The following is a 20,397-nucleotide window of genomic DNA, read 5'->3' as shown; positions in this document are numbered from 1 at the left end:
AGCAGGAAGAGGGAGGCCAGCTGACAGCATTCTTAGAGCATTGGCTGCCACAACTTTTAAATCTGCATAATGGATCAGGCCAGGTAAGGGTGGAATGGGCCTACCGGGTCACAGTACGTGGGCCCGGCTCAACCCAGCGCCCACGCCCGGTCCTGTTCCAGCTGCAGAGCTATAGGGAGAGGCAGATGCTCCTGGAAGCCTCAAGAAATCTGGGAAAAGATCCCCAAGCTATGACCCACAAAGGATCCAGGATCATGCTGTTCCAGGACTTCTCCCCAGCTTTGGTCCGAAAGAGGAAGGCATTCGATGAGGCGAAGAAGCATTTAAGGGACTTAAATATCCAGTACTCCTTACGATATCCAGCGACGCTACGCCTTAGCCACGAAGGATCCATATATAACTTCGGATCACCGGAGAAGGCTAAGGAATTCTTGGACTCTCTTAAATAAGCTGTAAGAGATTGTGGACGCTGGTCTGCCTTTCCCATTATTTTGGTTTATATCCCTTCATCTTTTCTTATCTTTCCCCCTATGTGTGTATGTATATATATATATATATATATATATGTTGGGGCGTTTGGTTAATGTTGATGGGGGGAGGTGGTTACCTTATTCTATTTTACTTCTGTTTTTAGGAGCGGGGTTGTTTTTCTTTCCCCTGTTATTTTGTGGTATTATATTTAAGTATTACGTGTTGAGATTGTAATCTTATAGTTATATATGGTATTAATATTCCCAAATATATTTAGATGTGGGTGTGGGTGGGGGTGGGGTGTTCACTGTTAACTCTAGCTTTATATTATATTTGAATTCTCCTCATTTTATTGAGGAACACCTGGGTCAAGGGTGGGGCACTGGTTGGAAGAGGGTAAGATGGACTGTGGGAGAGGAAGTGACGCTCCCTGGGAACAAGGGAGAAAATCTCCAATTCGGAATGTTTTATATTTTTTATACTTAGAAAGAGTTTTTTGTTATATTGTTTTGAGTGTATCAGAGAATCTTTACTTTTGTAAATCTTGTATGCTCCATGCTCGGGATGGTCTAGATAGGGTTTCCCCTCCCGAGGGGTCTCGGATCTGTCCAGATGATTATGGCTGAACAGTCGGTTAAGTGGTGCACCTGGAATGTCAGGGGGAGTAATTCGCCAGTTAAAAGGAAGAAAATATTATCAAATCTTAAGAAGGAGAGAGTTGATATAGCTCTCCTACAGGAGACACACCTGTCGGATAAAGAACACTTAAAATTACGACAGGGCGGATTTGATCAGGCCTTTTTTTCCTCTTTTAATTCAAAAAGCAGGGGAGTCGTTATCCTTATCCGGAAGAACTTCCCTTTGAAAATTCTAAATCAGATAAAAGACGAATCTGGACGATATATTTTGATTAAAGCCCTCATAAATGGAGAGGAATATGGGATCTTAAATGTATACTGCCCCCCGGCACACCCCTTTAAATTCATAACGGAAGCTTTTTCAAAACTGATGGCCTTTGGTGCCCGTCATACAATTATAGGGGGAGACTTTAATTGTATTATGGATCCGGAAATAGACAGGATTCCCAAGAGTGCCGCTGGAGTATCTCCCAGATCTAGACAACTGGCGGACCTGAATAAAGAATTAGGATTGGTAGATGTATGGAGATGTCTCCATCCACAGGGTAGAGATTTTTCTTTCTACTCTAATCCACATAAATGTCACACAAGAATTGATATGTTTTTTGCCCCATCGATTTTTCTAAACTCTATAGCAACCTGTAAAATAGGTACTATAGCAATCTCTGACCATGCCACTGTATACATGGAAACTAAGGTAAAGAACAATGGGACATCTGCTCGGCATTGGCGTATGGACCCCTTCCTGATAAAAGATAGCAAATTTTTAAAGTACTTCTCCCAAGAACTTAAAACTTTTTTAGAAATTAATACTGGTACGGCTAGCAATCCGTCAATGATGTGGGAGACCATCAAAGCTTATGCACGAGGTTTGATCATCTCCTATTCAGCGACCCAGAGGAAAATGAAGGGAGAGCAACAGCGTCTGCTCGAAGCTCGCCTAAAAGCAGCCGAAACAGCATACGCTGATAGACCTTCTATCACAAAATTGCAGAGGATTACAGCTCTTAGGACAGCTTTAAACACCGCGCTTACTCAAACGGCTAAAAGGGAAATATTATTTGCGAAACAAAGATTATATGAATATGGCGACAAACCGGGTAGATACTTAGCATTTCTTGCAAAGAAAAGGAAAGCCCCTCAAACTATTCCGACCATCAAGGAAAGTACAGGTACCCTGACTCATGATCATAAAAAGATCAATGCGACCTTTAAAGAATTTTATTCTGAACTATATAGATCGCAGGATTGTGAAGATAGGATTAGGAGGATGCAGTCATTTTTAAAAAATTTGACCTTCCCGGGCCTGACTCCGGAACAGGTGTCGGCCCTAAATACCCCTTTAACAGTCCAAGAAATACTTGAGGCAATTAGGCAACTTCAGAGCGGAAAAGCACCGGGCCCGGATGGTTTTCAAGCTGAATTCTATAAAGAATTTACAGGAATATTGGTTGACCCACTTATGGATATGTATAATTTTGCGCATAGTCAGGTCTGTCTCCCGCCCACGCTGAAAGAAGCAAATATTTCTCTTATCCTCAAAAAAGGAAAAGACCCAGAAGATTGTGCATCTTACAGACCAATATCCTTACTAAATGTAGACTTTAAAATTCTCTCAAAAATGTTAGCACTAAGACTAGAAAGGGTACTGCCATATATTATAAAGGAGGACCAGACGGGATTTATTAAGGGCCGCAGATCATCCAATAATATCAGAAGGGTCTTGAATATGATCCAAGCCTGTCATCAGGGAAAGATACCAGGAGTAATAATTTCATTGGATGCGGAAAAGGCATTTGATAGGGTTGAATGGTCATATTTATTTTACACATTGGAAAGGTTTGGCGTTGGACAGGTGTTTACCAAATGGGTTTCAACATTGTATAATGACCCCAAAGCAGCTGTTATTACTAATGGGTTAAGATCGGATGGCTTCAGTGTGGGTAGGGGCTGCCGTCAAGGATGTCCTCTCTCACCATTGTTGTTTACACTGATAATCGAACCATTAGCAGAAGCCATCCGGACTGATCCTAATATAATGGCCCCGAGGATTGGTACAGGTAAACACAAAATTACCCTCTATGCAGATGACGTTCTCTTATTCCTCAGTAATCCTTTAATGTCAGTGCCTCGTCTAATTCAAGTTATTAATACATTTAGTGCATTCTCAGGCTATAAAATTAATTTTTCAAAATCGGAAGCCATGCCAATGGGTGGTCTGGCTATGATACCCCACTTAATGGACGGATCCCCTTTTCCCTTCCGTTGGTCCCTGGAGGCCTTCTTATATTTAGGTATTTTTATCACGCCAGTATTTGATCAGCTGTATAGGGCTAATTTTGTACAATTAATGGAAAGGATAAGGCAGGACCTCCAGCGATGGAGAGACCTTCCGATTTCCTGGCTAGGGAGAATAGCATTAATTAAAATGAATGTTCTGCCCCGTCTCTTATATCCTATGAGAATGCTCCCGCTGATGCTGCCAAGGCTAGCCCTACGTAAATTATATGGCTGGTTGGGCTCCTTTATTTGGAACCACAGACGGCCCCTTATTAAGCTGAACAACCTACAGCTTCCACAGGCAAGGGGAGGACTGGACTTCCCAGACTTTAGGAAATATCAGTTAAGCTCCCTACTAAGTTACATAGCTGATTGGGTTTCATCTGATCCACAATCAATTTGGCTGGATATCGAAGCCTCCCAAGTAAAATACCCACTTATTAACCTTTTATTTTCAGATAAGAGGAAAATCATTACAGACCACTGTAAAAATCCCATAATATTAAACACAATTAAGGCCTGGAATATAATGCGGCAAAATGAGGGTAACTCACATAAAACATCCCCCCATGCACCAATAGTAGGCGCATGGGGATTCCAACCGGGGATTACAGATGCCACCTTTAAACTCTGGAGATCCAGGGGCATCTCATGCTTAGGGGACCTATTTAAAGATGGGATCCTGATGTCCTTTGAGCAGCTGCGTCTGAAATTCGGAATACCTAATGGGGATCTCTTTCGATACTTCCAAGTTCGAGATTATATACAGAGGAAGACTACATTAATAGATAGTCTTTATAAATCAGACAGAGAACGTAATGTCTTACGACCAGCGGGGGCATCCTCCGTTAGTACTATATACCATTTGCTACATGATGGAGTCTCAGGAGACATGGATGACCTGCTTAAAACATGGGAGCAGGACTTGGGGCTAGAAATCTCTGAGGATATGTGGAATGACATTTGGGAAAATGCTAGAAGAATTGCTATCTGTAACAGAACTCAGGCTGTCCAACTAAAGATACTTCATAGGGCCCATATAGCTCCGGCTCGACTGGCAAAATTTAAGGCAGGAGCATCTCCAATGTGTCCCAAATGCAAAATAGAGGTGGGTACTCTTGTACATTGTCTGTGGACTTGTCAGAAAATCCGCAGATACTGGACTAAAGTGGCAAATACCCTGACAGAAATTTTAGGAACGGAAATTAGGGTGGACCCTGTATCTCTCCTTTTGGGCTTTTCGAACCTCTCATCTCTGGATATGCATGGGAAGAGACTATTTTCTATTCTCTCTTTCTGTGCAAGGAAAAATATTTTGGTGAACTGGGTGGCTGAGGGCCCCCCTGGACTTTCAAATTGGCACAGATTAATTATGGAATATATCCCCCTTGACTTCCTCACAAATATGGTGCACCGAAAGACTGAATTATTTTATAAAATATGGCAGCCCTTTTTGAATTATATAAATGCAGATATTTCGGCTATCCTAACAAGGGCTTTTATTTAGTGAAGATTTCAGACCAGGCTGCTCCGGGGCCCCTTGGGAGGGGAATCCTGCGCGAATACGGGTTTTATTATATTTGATGTTTATACATTCCGAGCATGTAAGAGACTTAGGTATACACTCTGGTTAGTTATAGGTTAGATTAGTAGAAAGTTGAGTTTTTTTTTTCTTTCTTTTTTTCGTTTCTTTTTTTCTCTTTTTTTTTGTTTTCTTTCTCTTTTCTTTGTTAAATTATGACTATTGTATATATGATTTAATTGTACATCAATGTTAGTATTTGAGAGTTTTGTTTATTTTTGTAAATTTGCAAAAATGTTAAATTTCAATAAAAATATCTACAAAAAAAAAACCCAATGAAATGAGACGATATTTTGGGGTATAAAACCGGACATTTTGAACAGTCGGGGTAAAACTGCCAAAACCACCAGCAAGCATAGACTGCTATCCGAATATCACTCTGAAAGGTATCTGTCCATAAGACATGTGTGCAGTACACCATAGACGACCCAAAAAAAAATTCTAGAGGAAAATCTGAAAAGGAGAATCAATAAGGCTGACTGGTTTTGAAACATGACTTTTTTTTTGTAAATCTTTATTGTTTTTTTTTAAAATATCGGACCAGTATTACAGAGTGGGAGGTAAACGATAGGTTTAAGAGAAAGGAGTTGTAAATAATTGTCTAATGTTCTCTTTTGGACTTGAAGAATAAAATTGTTAATTTCTACATTAAATAGTGACCTCTGGGATAGTTGCTTGCCTCTTGAAATGAAACGGATTACGGTGGGAAGTGAGCTTGTGTGTGTATCGGTTTTTAATTAGCAGAGGGGTTTACCAGTGTTGGAATAGTTTGAGGCTTCGTTGCCAGGATTTGAACACTTTGGGTCTCTGATTCATGATTTGAATAGGTTTAGACAGATCCAGACTGAGATTTGAACAGATTTGTGTTATGAGAAAATCTCAGTAGATTTAAACACGTGCCAGTTCATGTTCTAGATCTTAAAATACAACGTAGGTGAGACAAGGTTTGTGCAAAGATTTGTAGCTCGGATGCTCGTTGTTGTGGTTCTGTTCGCCGAGCTGGAAGTTTTTGTTGCAAACGTTTTGTCCCCGGCTAGGCGACATCATCAGTGCTCTGGAGCTTCCTGCGAAGCGCTTCTTTGATGTTTCTTCCGGTATTTATAGTGGTCTGTCCTTGCTGCTTCCGGGTGTCAGTTTCAGCTGTCCGCTGTAGTGGTTGGTATATTGGGTCCAGGTTGATGTGTTTGTTGATGGAGTTTGTGGATGAATGCCATGCCTCTAGGAATTCCCTGGCTGTTCTCTGTCTGGCTTGCCCTATGATAGTAGTGTTTTCCCAGTCGAATTCATGTTGCTTGTTGTCTGCGTGTGTGGCTACTAGGGATAGCTGGTCGTGTCGTTTCGTGGCTAGTTGATGTTCGTGTATGCGGATTGTTAGCTGTCTTCCTGTTTGTCCTATATAGTGTTTTGTGCAGTCCTTGCATGGTATTTTGTAAACTACATTTGTTTTGCTCACGTTGGGTATCGGGTCCTTTGTTCTAGTGAGTTGTTGTCTGAGCGTGGCTGTTGGTTTGTGTGCCGTTATGAGTCCTAAGGGTCGCAGTAGTCTGGCTGTCAGTTCTGAAACGCTCCTGATGTATGGTAGTGTGGCTAGTCCTTTTGGTTGTGGCATGTCCTTGTGCCTCACTACACACTTTACATTCAACAATCAGATATACGAACAAATCAACGGAACACCCATGGGATCACCAATCTCGGGACTCATAGTAGAGACAGTTATGCAAAGGTTAGAACAAACAGCCCAACCACAAATACAACCCAAACTCTGGGTCAGATATGTCGATGACACGTTCGTAATCATCAAAAACACGGAAATAGAAAAAACACACCGGATCATCAATGCCACACTCACAGGAATCCGATTCACGAGAGAAGAAGAAAACGATAGCCAACTCCCATTCCTAGACGTGATAGTACAGAGAACACCGAACGGAGAATTCACCACAAGGGTACACAGGAAAACAACACACACAGACCAAGTCCTAAACTATGAAAGTAACCACCCAACACACACAAACGAAGCTGCATCAGGACACTATTCAAAAGGGCCACAACACACTGCAGTACACCAGAACTGCAAAAAGAGGAAGAGGAACACCTATACAAGGTATTCGCCAAAAACGGATACCCGTGCAACTTTATCAACAGATGCCTAAGAGACAGACCACGGAACGAGGACATGCCACAACCAAATGGACTAGCCACACTACCATACATCAGGAGTGTTTCAGAACTGACAGCCAGACTACTGCGACCCTTAGGACTCATAACGGCCCACAAACCAACAGCCACGCTCAGACAACAACTCACTAGAACAAAGGACCCGATACCCAACATGAGCAAAACTAATGTAGTTTACAAAATACCATGCAAGGACTGCACAAAACACTATATAGAACAAACAGGAAGACAGCTAACAATCCGCATACATGAACATCAACTAGCCACGAAACGACACGACCAGCTATCCCTAGTAGCCACACACGCAGACAACAAGCAACATGAATTCGACTGGGAAAACACTACCATCATAGGGCAAGCCAGACAGAGAACAGCCAGGGAATTCCTAGAGGAATGGCATTATCCACAAACTCCATCAACAAACACATCGACCTGGACCCAATATACCAACCACTACAGCGGACAGCTGAACCTGACACCCGGAAGCGGCAAGGACAGACCACTATAAATACCGGAAGAAACATCAAAGAAGCGCTTCGCAGGAGGCTCCAGAGCACTGATGATGTCGCCTAGCCAGGGGACGAAACGTTTGCAACAAAAACTTCCAGCTCGGCGAACAGCAGGTGAGACAATTTGTTTAATTTTTGTTACTTGTCGTTGGTTAAATTAAAAGTGATAGAAATGGCTCTTAAAATAGCTAAAGAGGTTCTGTGGTTTGAAGATGATTCCCAAATCTGCCAAGAAAGTTTAAGAAAAGACCATACTCTTAGAATTAGCAAAGAGGTTAGAATTGGGTTTAACCGAGGACAAAAGCAAAGCTGAATTTGTAAGGAAGTTACTCAAACGCTTAGTTGTGTCAGAGAAACTGACAAGTGGATTCGAGTTAAATTACAATTGAGGAAAATGCACTTAGAAGATAATGAGAGAGAAGGTCGTTGGCTGAGCAAACAGAGAAGAGAGAGTGTGTAAAAAGAGAGAAGATTCTTAGCTGAGCAAAAAAAAAAAGAATTTGAACTTGAGAAGTTGTGACTTAGTCAGCAAAGTCAAGTTAACAGGATGGAGATTAAGAGAGAAGGTAGTGATATACACAAATATGTCAAAACTCTGCCACATTTTGATGAGAAAGATGTTAAAGCCTATTTATTTCATTTGAAGAATTGGCAAGGCAGATCCAAGTTCATACTTGCTAGTTCATACTAAGAAGGCAGGCAGAGCTAGTGCAGTATTTGCTGTGCCATCAGATGTGGGGTCAAGAGATTATGAAGAGTCAAACAGGCTATTTAAGAGCTTATGAATTGGTACAGTAAGCATATACACAGCAGTTCAGAAACATAAACGAGGAAGCGGTCAGACTTACATTGAGTTCAAAAGAATTAAACATAGTCACTTTGATAGATGAGTGTGAGCCTTAATGCTAGATAAGTCACAGGTAGGTAGGATAGTGAAGGTGGAATTTGGTATGCTTTTCTTTATTGATCAGCGATTTGAGTCTAGGAGTTGGGAGGTCATGTTGCAGTTATACAGTACATTGGAATGTTGTATGCAATTTTGGCCTACCTCCTGTCGGAAGGATACTGTGAAACTTGAAAGGGTTCAGAAAAGATTTACAAGGATGTTGCCAGGGTTGGAGGATCTGAGCTATAGGGAGAAGTTGAATAGGCTGGGGATATTTTTCCTGGAGCATCGGTGGCTGAGGGGTGACGTTATAGAGGTTTATAAAATCTGGAGGGGCATGGATAGGATAAATAGACAAGGTCATTTCCCGGAGATAGGGGGAGTCCAGAACTCGAGGACATGGGTTTAGGATGAGAGAGGAACGATATAAAAGAAACCTAAGGGGCAATGTTTTCATGCAGAGGGTGGTGAGCATATAGAATGAGCCGGCAGAGGAAGTGGAGGAGGCTGGTACAATTGCAACATTTAAAAGCCATCTGGATGGGTATATCAATAGGAAGGGTTTAAGAGGGATATGGACTAAGTGCTTGCAAATGGGACTAGATTAAGTTAGATATTTGGTCGGCATGGACAAGTTGGACTAAAAAGTCTGCTTCTGTGCTGTACATCTCTATGACCCAAGAGGCTCTAGGAGAGATTATTCTGTTGGAGGAGTTTAAAAATTCACTTCCAGAACTGGAAGGTTCATTTTCAGATATTTCGTCACCATACTAGGTAACATCTTCAGTGAGCCTCCCGATGAGGCAGAGGCTTAAGGCACAATATAGCCTCCTCTTTATTTCTTGTATTCTGAGACATCACACAAAGTTCAGTCCAAATTGGTCCCATAGTTCAGTTGAACTCAGATTCCCACTGGGTCCCACTGCAGAATCTGAAGATGGCCACAAAACGAATAGTCCATCCAATTAGTAAGAATGCTTCCAATGCTCCATATTATTTTCCAAGGGTAAAAGTGCGTGAAGAAACCAAAAATAAACAAGTTGACATGTAATAAAACATAACCCGGCTCCCATTCGAGTATGCTGTTGTGGGGGGGCACTTGGAAAAAGGAGAATAACTAACTTTATGAAAGGAAAATAGTGTTTGACAAGCATAGATTTCTTTTGAGGCTGAAACTGACCGGGTGGTTTGTAAATGAAAATGCCATGGTGGCTGAGGCTGCTCTGCATTCTTGGAATAATGGCACAACAAAATTAATAGACCCCACCTGAAGGGGAAAAAAAGATTTTTTTTAACAACAGGCTGGATTTTCCAAAAAATGATCATGTCAGGCAAACAGTCATTCTAGCCTTTTTCTGGACGCTCTGCATTTCTGAGAGGAGATTCCACACAAAGGTCCCTCAAAACTGCAGAATCATGGCAAGCCACATCTTTTCACAGCAGTTGGATTTTGAAATTTCAAAGATTTTGGCAGCCAATGTGAACCCATAATTAGATGAGATATAAGAGATAGGGCACTGGATGGATGTGTTGCCTGGTGGGCAAGGATCAGTGGCCCTTTTAATCTAAAGGCTTGGTGGATGGCAATCCACATTGACATGGCTTCAGCAGTTGCTGTCACGCACAGAAGAGCTGGGGGCAAAGAAAAAGAACAGAGTGCCAGTTTGGTTGGAGATAGGGTACAGGTAAGTAATGTCCAGCTGCTTAAGAGGTAGAGTGCTGAGTCACATGTGAGGTAACTATGGAATTTGTTGAACGGTTACTCAGGAGTTAGATGATGTTACTCATGCACCCCTAGACATTAACAGCACAGAGGTGGAACAATTGAAAAATGTCAAGCTCTTGGCAGTGGTCACCCACAACAAGCTTTCTTGGACTCTTCACGTGGACGCACTGGTTACAAAGGCCCAACAACATCTCTTCTTCCTCAGACAATTGAGGAAATTGCAAATACCCTTGCCAATTTTTATAGGTGCATGAGAGAGCATTCTGTCTGGATGTATCACTACCTGGCAGGGCAACTGTACCATTCAAGATCAGAAGCAGTAACAGAGAGTGGAGAACTTGGCCCGAACAATCACAATTTATAGAATTATCGACAGGCCTGCTGTCAAGGAAAGGCCACCAGCATTCTTAAAGATTCATCCCACACTGGCACTGTTTTTCTACAATCTCTACCATTGGGGAGAAGGTACAGAAGCCTGAACACACGCACCAACAGGTTTCATAACAGTTTCTACCCTACTGTTGTTAGAATACTGGATGGACTCACAAACTCTTAACATTCGCCTGTACCTGTGTTTTTATTTTTGCTGCTGGTCACCTATTATTTACTATCTATGCTACTTAACTATGTGATCTGCCTGCATTGCTCAAAAGACAAAGTTTTTCACTGTGCCTTGGTACACATTACAATAAATTCAATTCAATTACACACTAACTTTCCCTGAGGAACTATTAAGTTAACTTCAGCAGAATCACCTGAAGTGCCCGATTTAAAATAGAGACTTTTGAAGAGGATTCCAAGCGTAAAGAAATTGCCCATGGTAAAGTTAACTTTCCAGATATTCTTGCAGCATCTTTGATGGGGTTCCATAAGGTCCCAATGCAAAAACTCCTACCTAAGCTGGCATAACAACTGTCTGGCCAGTAAAAAACCTGGGTCAATAAAGTATCTGGCAACTTTCAATTTGTTTATTGTTAATTCTGACCAACTCATTATTACTCTTGTTCCCTGGATAGGAGGTCAGAAAAACAAGTTCAGAAGCATCATCATTCACACATCGATAAATATGGGAACTTGACCATCCTTCTTCCTCAATTTTGCCAGAAACTGCAGAAGTTTACATGGATTTTTTTTTAGTGGTGGGAGAAATGCTAAGGTTGGAAGTCTAGTGATAACAAGATAAATCAGGATAAATTGTTTGATTCAGATTTTAGAACAAAGTTCTATTTGTACTGAAAAAGAAAATTTTAAACCACTGTCAGAAGTTAATCCTTGAAATTGGCCCAAGTCTTCATTAAAGGACTCATTTTGGGGCTTATATTGTTAGCAGTTTGATTAGGAATATCTTACCTGGTGACTGCACATTTTTTTTACTGTGCTCTGATGAAATCATCTTCATACTGGAGAACTCATTGTGGAAACGATTTGTGTTGCTGCAGGATGGACTCATACCCACACAGTCTGGATAGTAAGCACCAAGAAAGGGAGCTGCTGGGCTGTCCTTCAGCAGTGGAGGTACAATGAGCATGGAATACCACTTACCATCTCCAACTTCACTCACTCGCTGAAAAAAAATTAATTGACATTACATAATGTGAGCAAAGTAGCTAGAAATACCCTAATATATGAATGCATTTCAGAAAATTAAATGATAGAGCTTCAAACATCAATTGTTTGTACTTTAGCAGATGATCACTTGAATTAAATTTTAAAAAGCATTCATTCCACACAGCTCATTTGTTTTGTTTCAAGCCGAAGACAAAGTTTTTACAATTAAACATACCCAATTAAAGAAAAAAAATTTACAGTAAACAATTTTACAAGTTGTAATAAATGATCAAAATTAAACTTAAACTGATTTTCAATTATATTTCATTAATTTTTAAAATGCTCTCAACAAAATAACCAACCTATACAATGGTACTAGTTCTCAACCTCTTACACAATACAGAAGGAAAGGTATGAATCAGTGGATCATTTGACAATTTGCCAAAACAACTTAAAAAAATTTAATTTAAAGTTTACTTTCAAGTTTTTTTTAAACAGTTGCCAAGTGAGTGAATACACTTCAGGATATGTGGCTGAACCATGCAGGTCAGTTCCTGATCTGTGCTAAGTTGCATGAATTACAAACAACAGAGCAGTTATAAACAAAATATTCAGCACCCTCTACTGGGAGAAGAATTAGACAGGAATTTGGTCCTGACTTCTAATAAAAAATGCATCAATTTTCAAATAAAATGTACTTAGTCCTCAAGCTCTGCCATCACTCACATAGATACAACCTCTTGGGAGAGATCAAGAGGTAATCAGTGAAATAGTATCCAAAAGAACAGAAAATACGTCACAAAGGTGATTTTCAAAAAATGCCAATAAAAACATTGTTTTTAAATCTAATACTTAATGAGAATTTCAAATATATTTGGATCATATGGTTCACCTAACTAGTACATTATACTACAGAATAAACTCTCTCATACACGTTAACTAGACTAAATCATGATGAGTTACCAAACACAGATGTTTGCAAGTATTTGCCAGGTAGATATTTGTAATCAACCTGTTCAAAGATGTTACTACACACCTCTGGTATATAAGGGTCTTGAACCAAGGCCTCCTGGTTCAGAGGTAGGCTCTTACACCACAAGAGCCCTAGTAATGTCCACGTATGCTCTCAAAGAGCCTCCCTACCTAGACCTAGTAATCACCCTTCATTAATGCCTTAAAGATAGGGCACACTTGATATCATGTACGAGATGACACAATATTAAACATTGTATTCGGATCACAACCACTGATGTTTTGATCAAATGCAGTTTAATTCACATCTATGCTGACATTTAATTTCTCAAGTGTCTTACAACCTGGTCTGGTTTACAAGATAATATTTCAACAATTTTATTAAAAAGCAAAATTCCAAAAATGCTAGAAATTCAAAATCACAAATGAAAGATCATTGGCCTGAAACATCCACAATGTTTCTGTCTACAGATGCTGCCAACGTTGCTGAGAATTTCCATCATTTTCTGCTTCCACTGTCTAAAATGTGAAGTTTCATAAATGAAAATTGTTTCCAATTAATTCAATCAATTAGTATGAAACAAGAGCTGAATTTTTTTCCCATTTGTCATCATATGACACAGTGGTAGTGTCCCTCTCTCCGAGTCAGGAGACTCAGATTCAAGTTAAATCCCACCTGCTCCAGAAGCGTGCATTTATATCTCTGAACAGCTTTCCCAGTTCCAGAAAATAATTAACAATAATAACATGCAACATATTTAATTGAAAAGAAGCATCCAAAACCAACTTATGGGATCACTAAAAAAATTTTAAAAAGAACACAAAGTCAAATATACAAGTGCTATGTTAGGTGACCAAAGGTTTTGACCAAGAGGTAGGTTTTCAGGAATGCCTTACAAAAGGAGGGAAGTAGACAGGCGAAGAGATGTAAGGAGGAAATTCCTAAACTGAGTTCATGCGTCACCATAAGTGTGGCCACAAACGGTGTAGTAAAATTCTCCATAAATGTAATCTAACCTCCTGATTATTTCCAGCACCAGTGTTTTATCATTAAAATTATTTATTCTTCTTACAAATCCTCTCATGGGTTTACTGTTCCTCTCTACGCAACTTCCTCTACCCTTAAAATATTTCAAAAATCCGTGTTGCTACAACTAGTCTCAAAGCATTTAATCAATGGCTGCTGTGCTTTCAACTGCTAAATTTTAAAGTTCTGGAATTCCCTCCCTAATCTTACCAAGGTTTCCATATCTTCTATGTCACCTTTGCAGCCTACCTCTTTAACTATCTGTTAAATACTACTTCATATGTTTCTGTCAAATTTGACTGATATTGCTTTTGCCAGACACATTGAAAGGTTTTACAACATGATAGGCACCTTAAATAGATGTGCTATTGTTGCCAGTTTAGCTTGGAACTAAAAACTTCATTTGGATTTATAATTAGTACTTACCATGTCTTCAGACAAAGAGCAAGGATCTGAATTTTCACTCTGGATGGACACGAAATAAAAAGTTGGTTAGGTTACATGGAAATCAAAGGATAAATATACATTTTCCAACTTGACTCCTCCTCACATATATCCCATTCCAGATCAAAAGGGATAGCAGTTAAACTATTCCTCAACAAATATTAATTCACATGGAGACTAAAGCAGTCTTCCTGCAGGAAACACTTACTCTAATGATTGATGACTCCTCAAGATAAGCCAAGATGGCTAATCAATTCCTTACATTTCAAATTCCACTTTAAGTGGTGGAAATGCTTAGTGGATAGTTGCAAAAAAAATGTAATTTGCAGTTTGTTCAAAACTCAGCCAAATGCAAATCAAATACAAACTTAAACCTCAAATGCATCTTGCCGCTATATAGGTTTCAAATATTCATTTTAGTCTCAGTACGAAGAAGCCGTTTCACTTTACATGTGAAATGAAGAATATAGGCTCAAACAAGGATTAACATGGCAGTGAACATCCTGAATAACAACTTCCATAAATTATTCACAAGGAAAAACAACATCATGACATCTCCAGTTAATCTAGGCAAAGTTAATAATGAAGGCAGATTTCTTAAAAGCACACAAAAACATTAAATCACCAAAGATAAAGTTGATTAATCTCAAAACACTCATAGAAAACATGAAATTTTAAGAAAAATTGCCAATTCTGAGGCATCATTGAATGTTAGAGAATTACAAGTAGGTTGCCAGCAGGTAAGCAGAATGCTTTATTCAAAGATTAAGGCATAATGCTAATTTTAATTCAGTTACATGCCAAGTATTGGAATGAATCATCAATTGTAAACTTGAATTATATATACAACAGTCAGTCAGTCAACCTGGGACGATTTGGTAGTAGTTTCTGGTTTGTCAAAACTCTTACTTCCCTTGAGAAAGTGGCATCCCCGATGTGGAATACAATGTTCTAATGACAACTTCCAGAAGAACTTTAGCAAAAACAATTGTCTTTCAGACCAGGCTAAGTTCAACATAAATGAAGGTTCAGATAAGAAACTGGTACATGGGTATAAGCTGAATGATTTTTGGTAAAGGAAGGGATTCTAGTTAAAGGAGTTACTCATGCGAAGTACTGGATGAGTCATCTTAGGAACCAATGTTAAGAATTTAGAGTTAAGAGTCATAGAGACGTACAGCATGGAAATATACCATTTGGTCCAACTCATCCATGCCAAGGATATCCCAAACCAATCTAGACCCACCTGCCAGCACCCAGCCCATATCCCTCCAAACCCTTCCTATTCATACACCCATCCAGATGCCTTGTAAATGTGGCAATTGTACTAGTCACCACTACTTCCTCTGGCAGCCCATTCCACACATGCACCACCCTCTGCGTGAAAAAGCTGTCCCGTAGGTCTCGCATATATCTTTCCCCTCTCACCCTAAACTTATGCCCTCTAGTTCTGGACTACCCCACCTCAGGGAAATGACCTTATCTATTTACCCTATCCACGCTGCTCAAGATTTTGTAAACCTCTAAGGTTACCCCTCAGCCTCATATGCTTCAGTCTATTCAAACTCTCTATAGCTCAAATCCTCCAACCCTGGCAACATCCTCGGAAATCTTTTCTTAACCCTTTCAAGTTTCATAACACCCTTCCGATAGGAAGGAGACCAGAATTGCAAATAATGTTTCAAAAGTGGCCTAATCAACGTCCTGTACAGCCATAACAAGACCTCCCAACTCCTGTACTCAATACTCTGACCAATAAAGAAAAGCATACCAAAAGACATCTTCATTTTCATATCTACCTGTGACTCCACTTTCAAGGAACTATGAACCTCCACTCCAAGGTCTCTTTGTTCAGCAAACTCCCTAGGACCTTACCATTGAGTGTATAAGTACTGCTAAGATTTGCTATCCCAAAATGCAGCACCTCGCATTTATCTAAATTAAACTCCATCTGTTACTTCTCAGCCCATTGGCCCATGTGATCAAGATCCCTTTGTAACCTGAGGTAACCTCCTTCACTGTCCATTACACCTCCAATTTTGGTATCATCTGCAAACTTACTAACTATACCTCTTAAGCTCACATCCAAATCATTTATATAATTGACGAAAAGTAGTGGACCCAGCACCGATCCTTGTGGCACTTACTGGTCACAAGCCTCCAGTCTGAAAAACAACCCTCCACACCACCCTCTGTCTTCTACCTTTGAGCCAGTTCTATATCCAAATGGCTAATTCTCCCTGTATTCCATGAGATCTAACCTTGCTAACCACTCTCCCCTGGAGAACCTTGTCAAACACCTTACTAAAGTTCATACAGATCACATCTACCGCTCTGCCCTCATCATTTCTCTTTGTTACTTCTTCAAAAAACTCAATCAAGTTTGTGAGACATGATTTCCCTCGCACAAAGCCATGTTGAATATCCCTAATCAGTCCTTGCCTTCCCTCAGGATTCCCTCCAACAACCTGCCCACCACCGATGTCAGGCTCACTGGTCTATAGTTCCCTGGCTTGTCCTTACCACCCTTCTTAAATAGTGGCATCACGTTAGCCAACCTCTAGTCTACCAGCACCTCACCTGTGACTATCGATGATACAAATATCTCAGCAAGAGGTCCAGCAATCGCTTCCCTCAGAGTTCTAGGGCACACCTGATCAAGTCCTGGGGATTTATCCACTTCAATGTGTTTCAAGACATCCAACACTTCCTCGGCTAATAGGGACATTTTTTTCAAGATGTCACCATCTATTTCCTTACAGTCTATATCTTCCATGTCCTTTTCCACAGTAAGCAGTGATGCAAAATACTCATTTAGTATCTCCCCCATCTCCTGCAGTTCCACACAAAGACCGCCTTGCTGATCTTAGAGGGGCCCTATTCTCTCCCTAGTTACTGTAAAAACCCTTTAGATTCTCCTTAACTCTATTTGCCAAAGCTATCTCATGTCCACTTTTTGCCCTCCTGATTTCCCTCTTAAGGATACACATACTGTTTTTGTACTCTAAGGATTCACTCGAATAATCCTGTCTGTACCTGAAATTTGCTCCCTTCTTTTTCTTAACCAAATCCTCAATTTGTTTCATCATCCAGCATTCTTTGTACTTACCAACCGTTCCTTTCATCCTAACAGGAATATACTGTTTTGGCACTCTTGCCATCTTATTTCTGAAGACTTCCCATTTTCCAGCCGTCCCTTTGCCCGCGAACATCTGACCCCAGTTAGCTTTTGAAAGTTCTTGCCTAATACCGTCAAAATTGGTGTTTCTTCAAGATCCAGTCTATCTTTTTCCATCATTATTTGAAAATTAATAGAATTATGGTTGCTGGCCCCAAAGGACTCCCCCACTGACACCTCAGTCACCTGCCCTGCCTTATTTCCCAAGAGTAGGTCAAGTTTTGCACCTTCTCTAGTAGGTACATCCACGTACTGAAGCAGAAAATGTTCTTGTACATGCTAAACAAATTCCTCTCCATCTGAGCCCTGAACACTGTGGCAGTCCCAGTCCATGTTTGGAAAGTTAAAATCCCCCACCATAACCATGCTATTATTCTTACAGATAAATGAGATCTCCTTACTAATTCATTTCTCAATTTCCCTCTGACTATTAGGGGGTCTATAATACAATCCCAATAAGGTGATCATCCCTCCCTATTTCTCAGTTCTATCCAAATAACTTCCCTGGATGCATTTCCAGGAATATCCTCTCTCACCACAGCTGTAACGCTATCCCTCATCAAAAACGCCACTCCATCTCCTCTCTTGCCTCCCTCTCTTGTCCTTTCTGGAGCATTTATATCCTGGAACATTAAGCTGCCAGTCCTGTCCATCCCTGAGCCATGTTTCTGTAATTGCTTTTATATTCCAGTATCATGTTCCTAACCATGCCGAGTTTATCTGCCTTCCCTGTTAGGCCCCTTGCATTGAAATAAATGCAGTTTAATTTATCAGTCCTACCTTGATCTCTGCTTTGTCCCTGCCTGCCCTTGACTGTTTGGCTCGCTTCTGTTCTCAGCTGTACCAGTCTCAGATTGATCTCTTTCCTCACTATCGCCCTGGGTCCCAACCCACCTACCTTAATTGTTTAAATTTCCCGAGCAGCTTCAGCAAATCTCCCTGCCAGTTTACTGGTCCCCTTCCAATTCAGGTGCAATCCATCTTTCTTATAAAGGTCACTTCCACCCCAGAAGAGATACCAATGATTCAAATATGTGAATCCTTCTCCCATACATCAGCCATGCATTCATGTACTATATTCTCCTATTCCTATCGTCACTTGCTCGTAGAACCAGGAATAATGCAGATATTATTACTCCTTTTTAAATTTCTGCCTAACTCTGTATTCTCCCTTCATAATCTCACCCTTTTCCCTTCCTATGCTGTTGGTTCCAATATATCCGATGACCTCGTGCTGGTCCCTCTCTCCCTTGAGAGCATTCTGCACCCTCTGCGACATCCTTGATCCTGGCACCAGGAAGGCAACATACCATTCTGATTTTCTGTTGCTGGCCACAGAAGCATCTGTCTGTGCCTCGGACTAGAGTCCCCTAACACAATCGATCCCTTAGAACCCGATGTACCTCTCATTGCATTAGAGTCAGTTTCAATACCAAACACTTGGCTGTTCATGCTACATTCCCCTGAGAATCCATCACCCTCTACATTTTCCAACACAGTATACTTGCTGGAAATGGGGATAGCCACATAAGTCTCCTTCAGTACCTGCTTACCTCTCTCACCTTTCCTAGAGCTAATGTGACTGTATCTACGACTTTTCTCCCTTCCTATTAACTGCCATCCCCTTGCCCTTGTAAATTCCTTATTGCCTCTGTCGCTCCAACTGTTCCATTCGATCTGATAGGATTCGCAACCAGCGGCATTCATTGCAGGTATAATCCTCAGTAATCCTAAACTCCCACATCCGACGAGAAGAGCATACTCTATTCAAGGCCATTTTTGCTTCTTCCAATCTCCAGAAAATAACCCAGTCTTATTCCTCTCCAAAATATTGCTCCAGGCCAACATAATACTTCCGGCTTATGCTTTTAAGTTTAATCAAGAGACATATCTCAATACAACAGTTAATCAAGAAAGAAGCCACTCTATTCACTAATACAGGCTTACAGCTAGGCCCCAAGACTACACTTTAAACTCTTCATTTATCTGTCTCTGTGCTGTGACCTTTCCTAAACAGGTTCCTCCACGATCAGTTGTGAACTTCACTTTGTTCATTTTCCCAGATGCACTCCAGCACCCAGTGATACATGAATTAAACAGCAAAGGCAGTAACTGCGCAGGTTCACTGCTGTGTCAGGGAGCAGTGTTGGTTTTTCTCTCTCTCTTGCGCTGACCTCACCACGTACTGTTCTGACTTTTTTTCTCCAAAGTTCCAAAACAATGCAGCAGCATATAAAACAGTAATTGCTGCTCCTGGAATTTGAGGAAATCACTTCCAACACCTAAAATACCCAAAAAAAAGGAGCAACCTGTTACAGCCAGACATTTTTCTGATCGTCCATCTTGGATTACGCAGAATCCTTATGCTTACAAGTTAGCAATTGATGAATATGCAATGCTTCACCTTAACAGTAGTATGGGTTTTCAGGCCGCAACGGTATGTTTTTGCAGATGTTGTCGTCATCTGGACATCCCTTGTTAGCTGACGCCATTTTGCACAATCTGACTTAGTACACTGTACCTGTTACAGATAAATCAAATAATCAATTGATATACCATTTCAAACATGCTGTTGATTAAAAATGAATACCAGCTTATGTAACATAGTACCATAACCAAACTGATTTACAAGACATTACAAATGTTTGACTGCCTGGACAGAGAAGAAAGAAGGAGAAACTAGCCATTGTTAAAACTATGCTTTCAGCACTCTTAAGGACTGTGCAGTTTAATCTGCTCAAAATAAATCACATCAGGGCTAAAACTACATAGAAAACCTTGCCTTTCATTCACACTTACTGACTTCCCTGACCTCCAGATGAAATTTTCACAAGCTCAATGGAATTGAGCACTTGAAGCTATGGAAAGTAGGCTTCACAGGCTGTGTGGTTTCATCTTGTCCTATACTAGCCTTGAATTGAAAAAACATAGACATCTTTTTCATAATCAAGCATTTTG

At 40.5% G+C, this 20,397-nt stretch overlaps 1 protein-coding gene across 3 annotated transcripts in view; it reads right to left on the bottom strand.

The window, feature by feature from the left end:
* LOC132832323 (lysine-specific histone demethylase 2) overlaps nucleotides 1-20,397 on the bottom strand; it is a 112,828-nt gene that overhangs the window by 69,935 nt on the left and 22,496 nt on the right. For 2 of the 3 annotated variants that reach the window (XM_060850238.1, XM_060850240.1), the window contains exons 6-8: nucleotides 19,844-19,960; nucleotides 14,244-14,282; nucleotides 11,621-11,834 (exon numbers count right to left, since the gene is read on the bottom strand). In XM_060850238.1, the coding sequence (XP_060706221.1) occupies nucleotides 11,621-11,834; nucleotides 14,244-14,282; nucleotides 19,844-19,960 (370 nt within the window). The remainder of the gene's footprint in view (nucleotides 1-11,620; nucleotides 11,835-14,243; nucleotides 14,283-19,843; nucleotides 19,961-20,397) is intronic. The other variant, XM_060850239.1, reaches the window with a different exon arrangement.

This window comes from Hemiscyllium ocellatum, chromosome 34 (assembly GCF_020745735.1).
Source record: "Hemiscyllium ocellatum isolate sHemOce1 chromosome 34, sHemOce1.pat.X.cur, whole genome shotgun sequence".
NCBI classification, from domain to species: domain Eukaryota; kingdom Metazoa; phylum Chordata; class Chondrichthyes; order Orectolobiformes; family Hemiscylliidae; genus Hemiscyllium; species Hemiscyllium ocellatum.
Note: the sequence above shows the minus strand (reverse complement) of the source record. Positions and strands in the feature narration are given on the sequence as shown.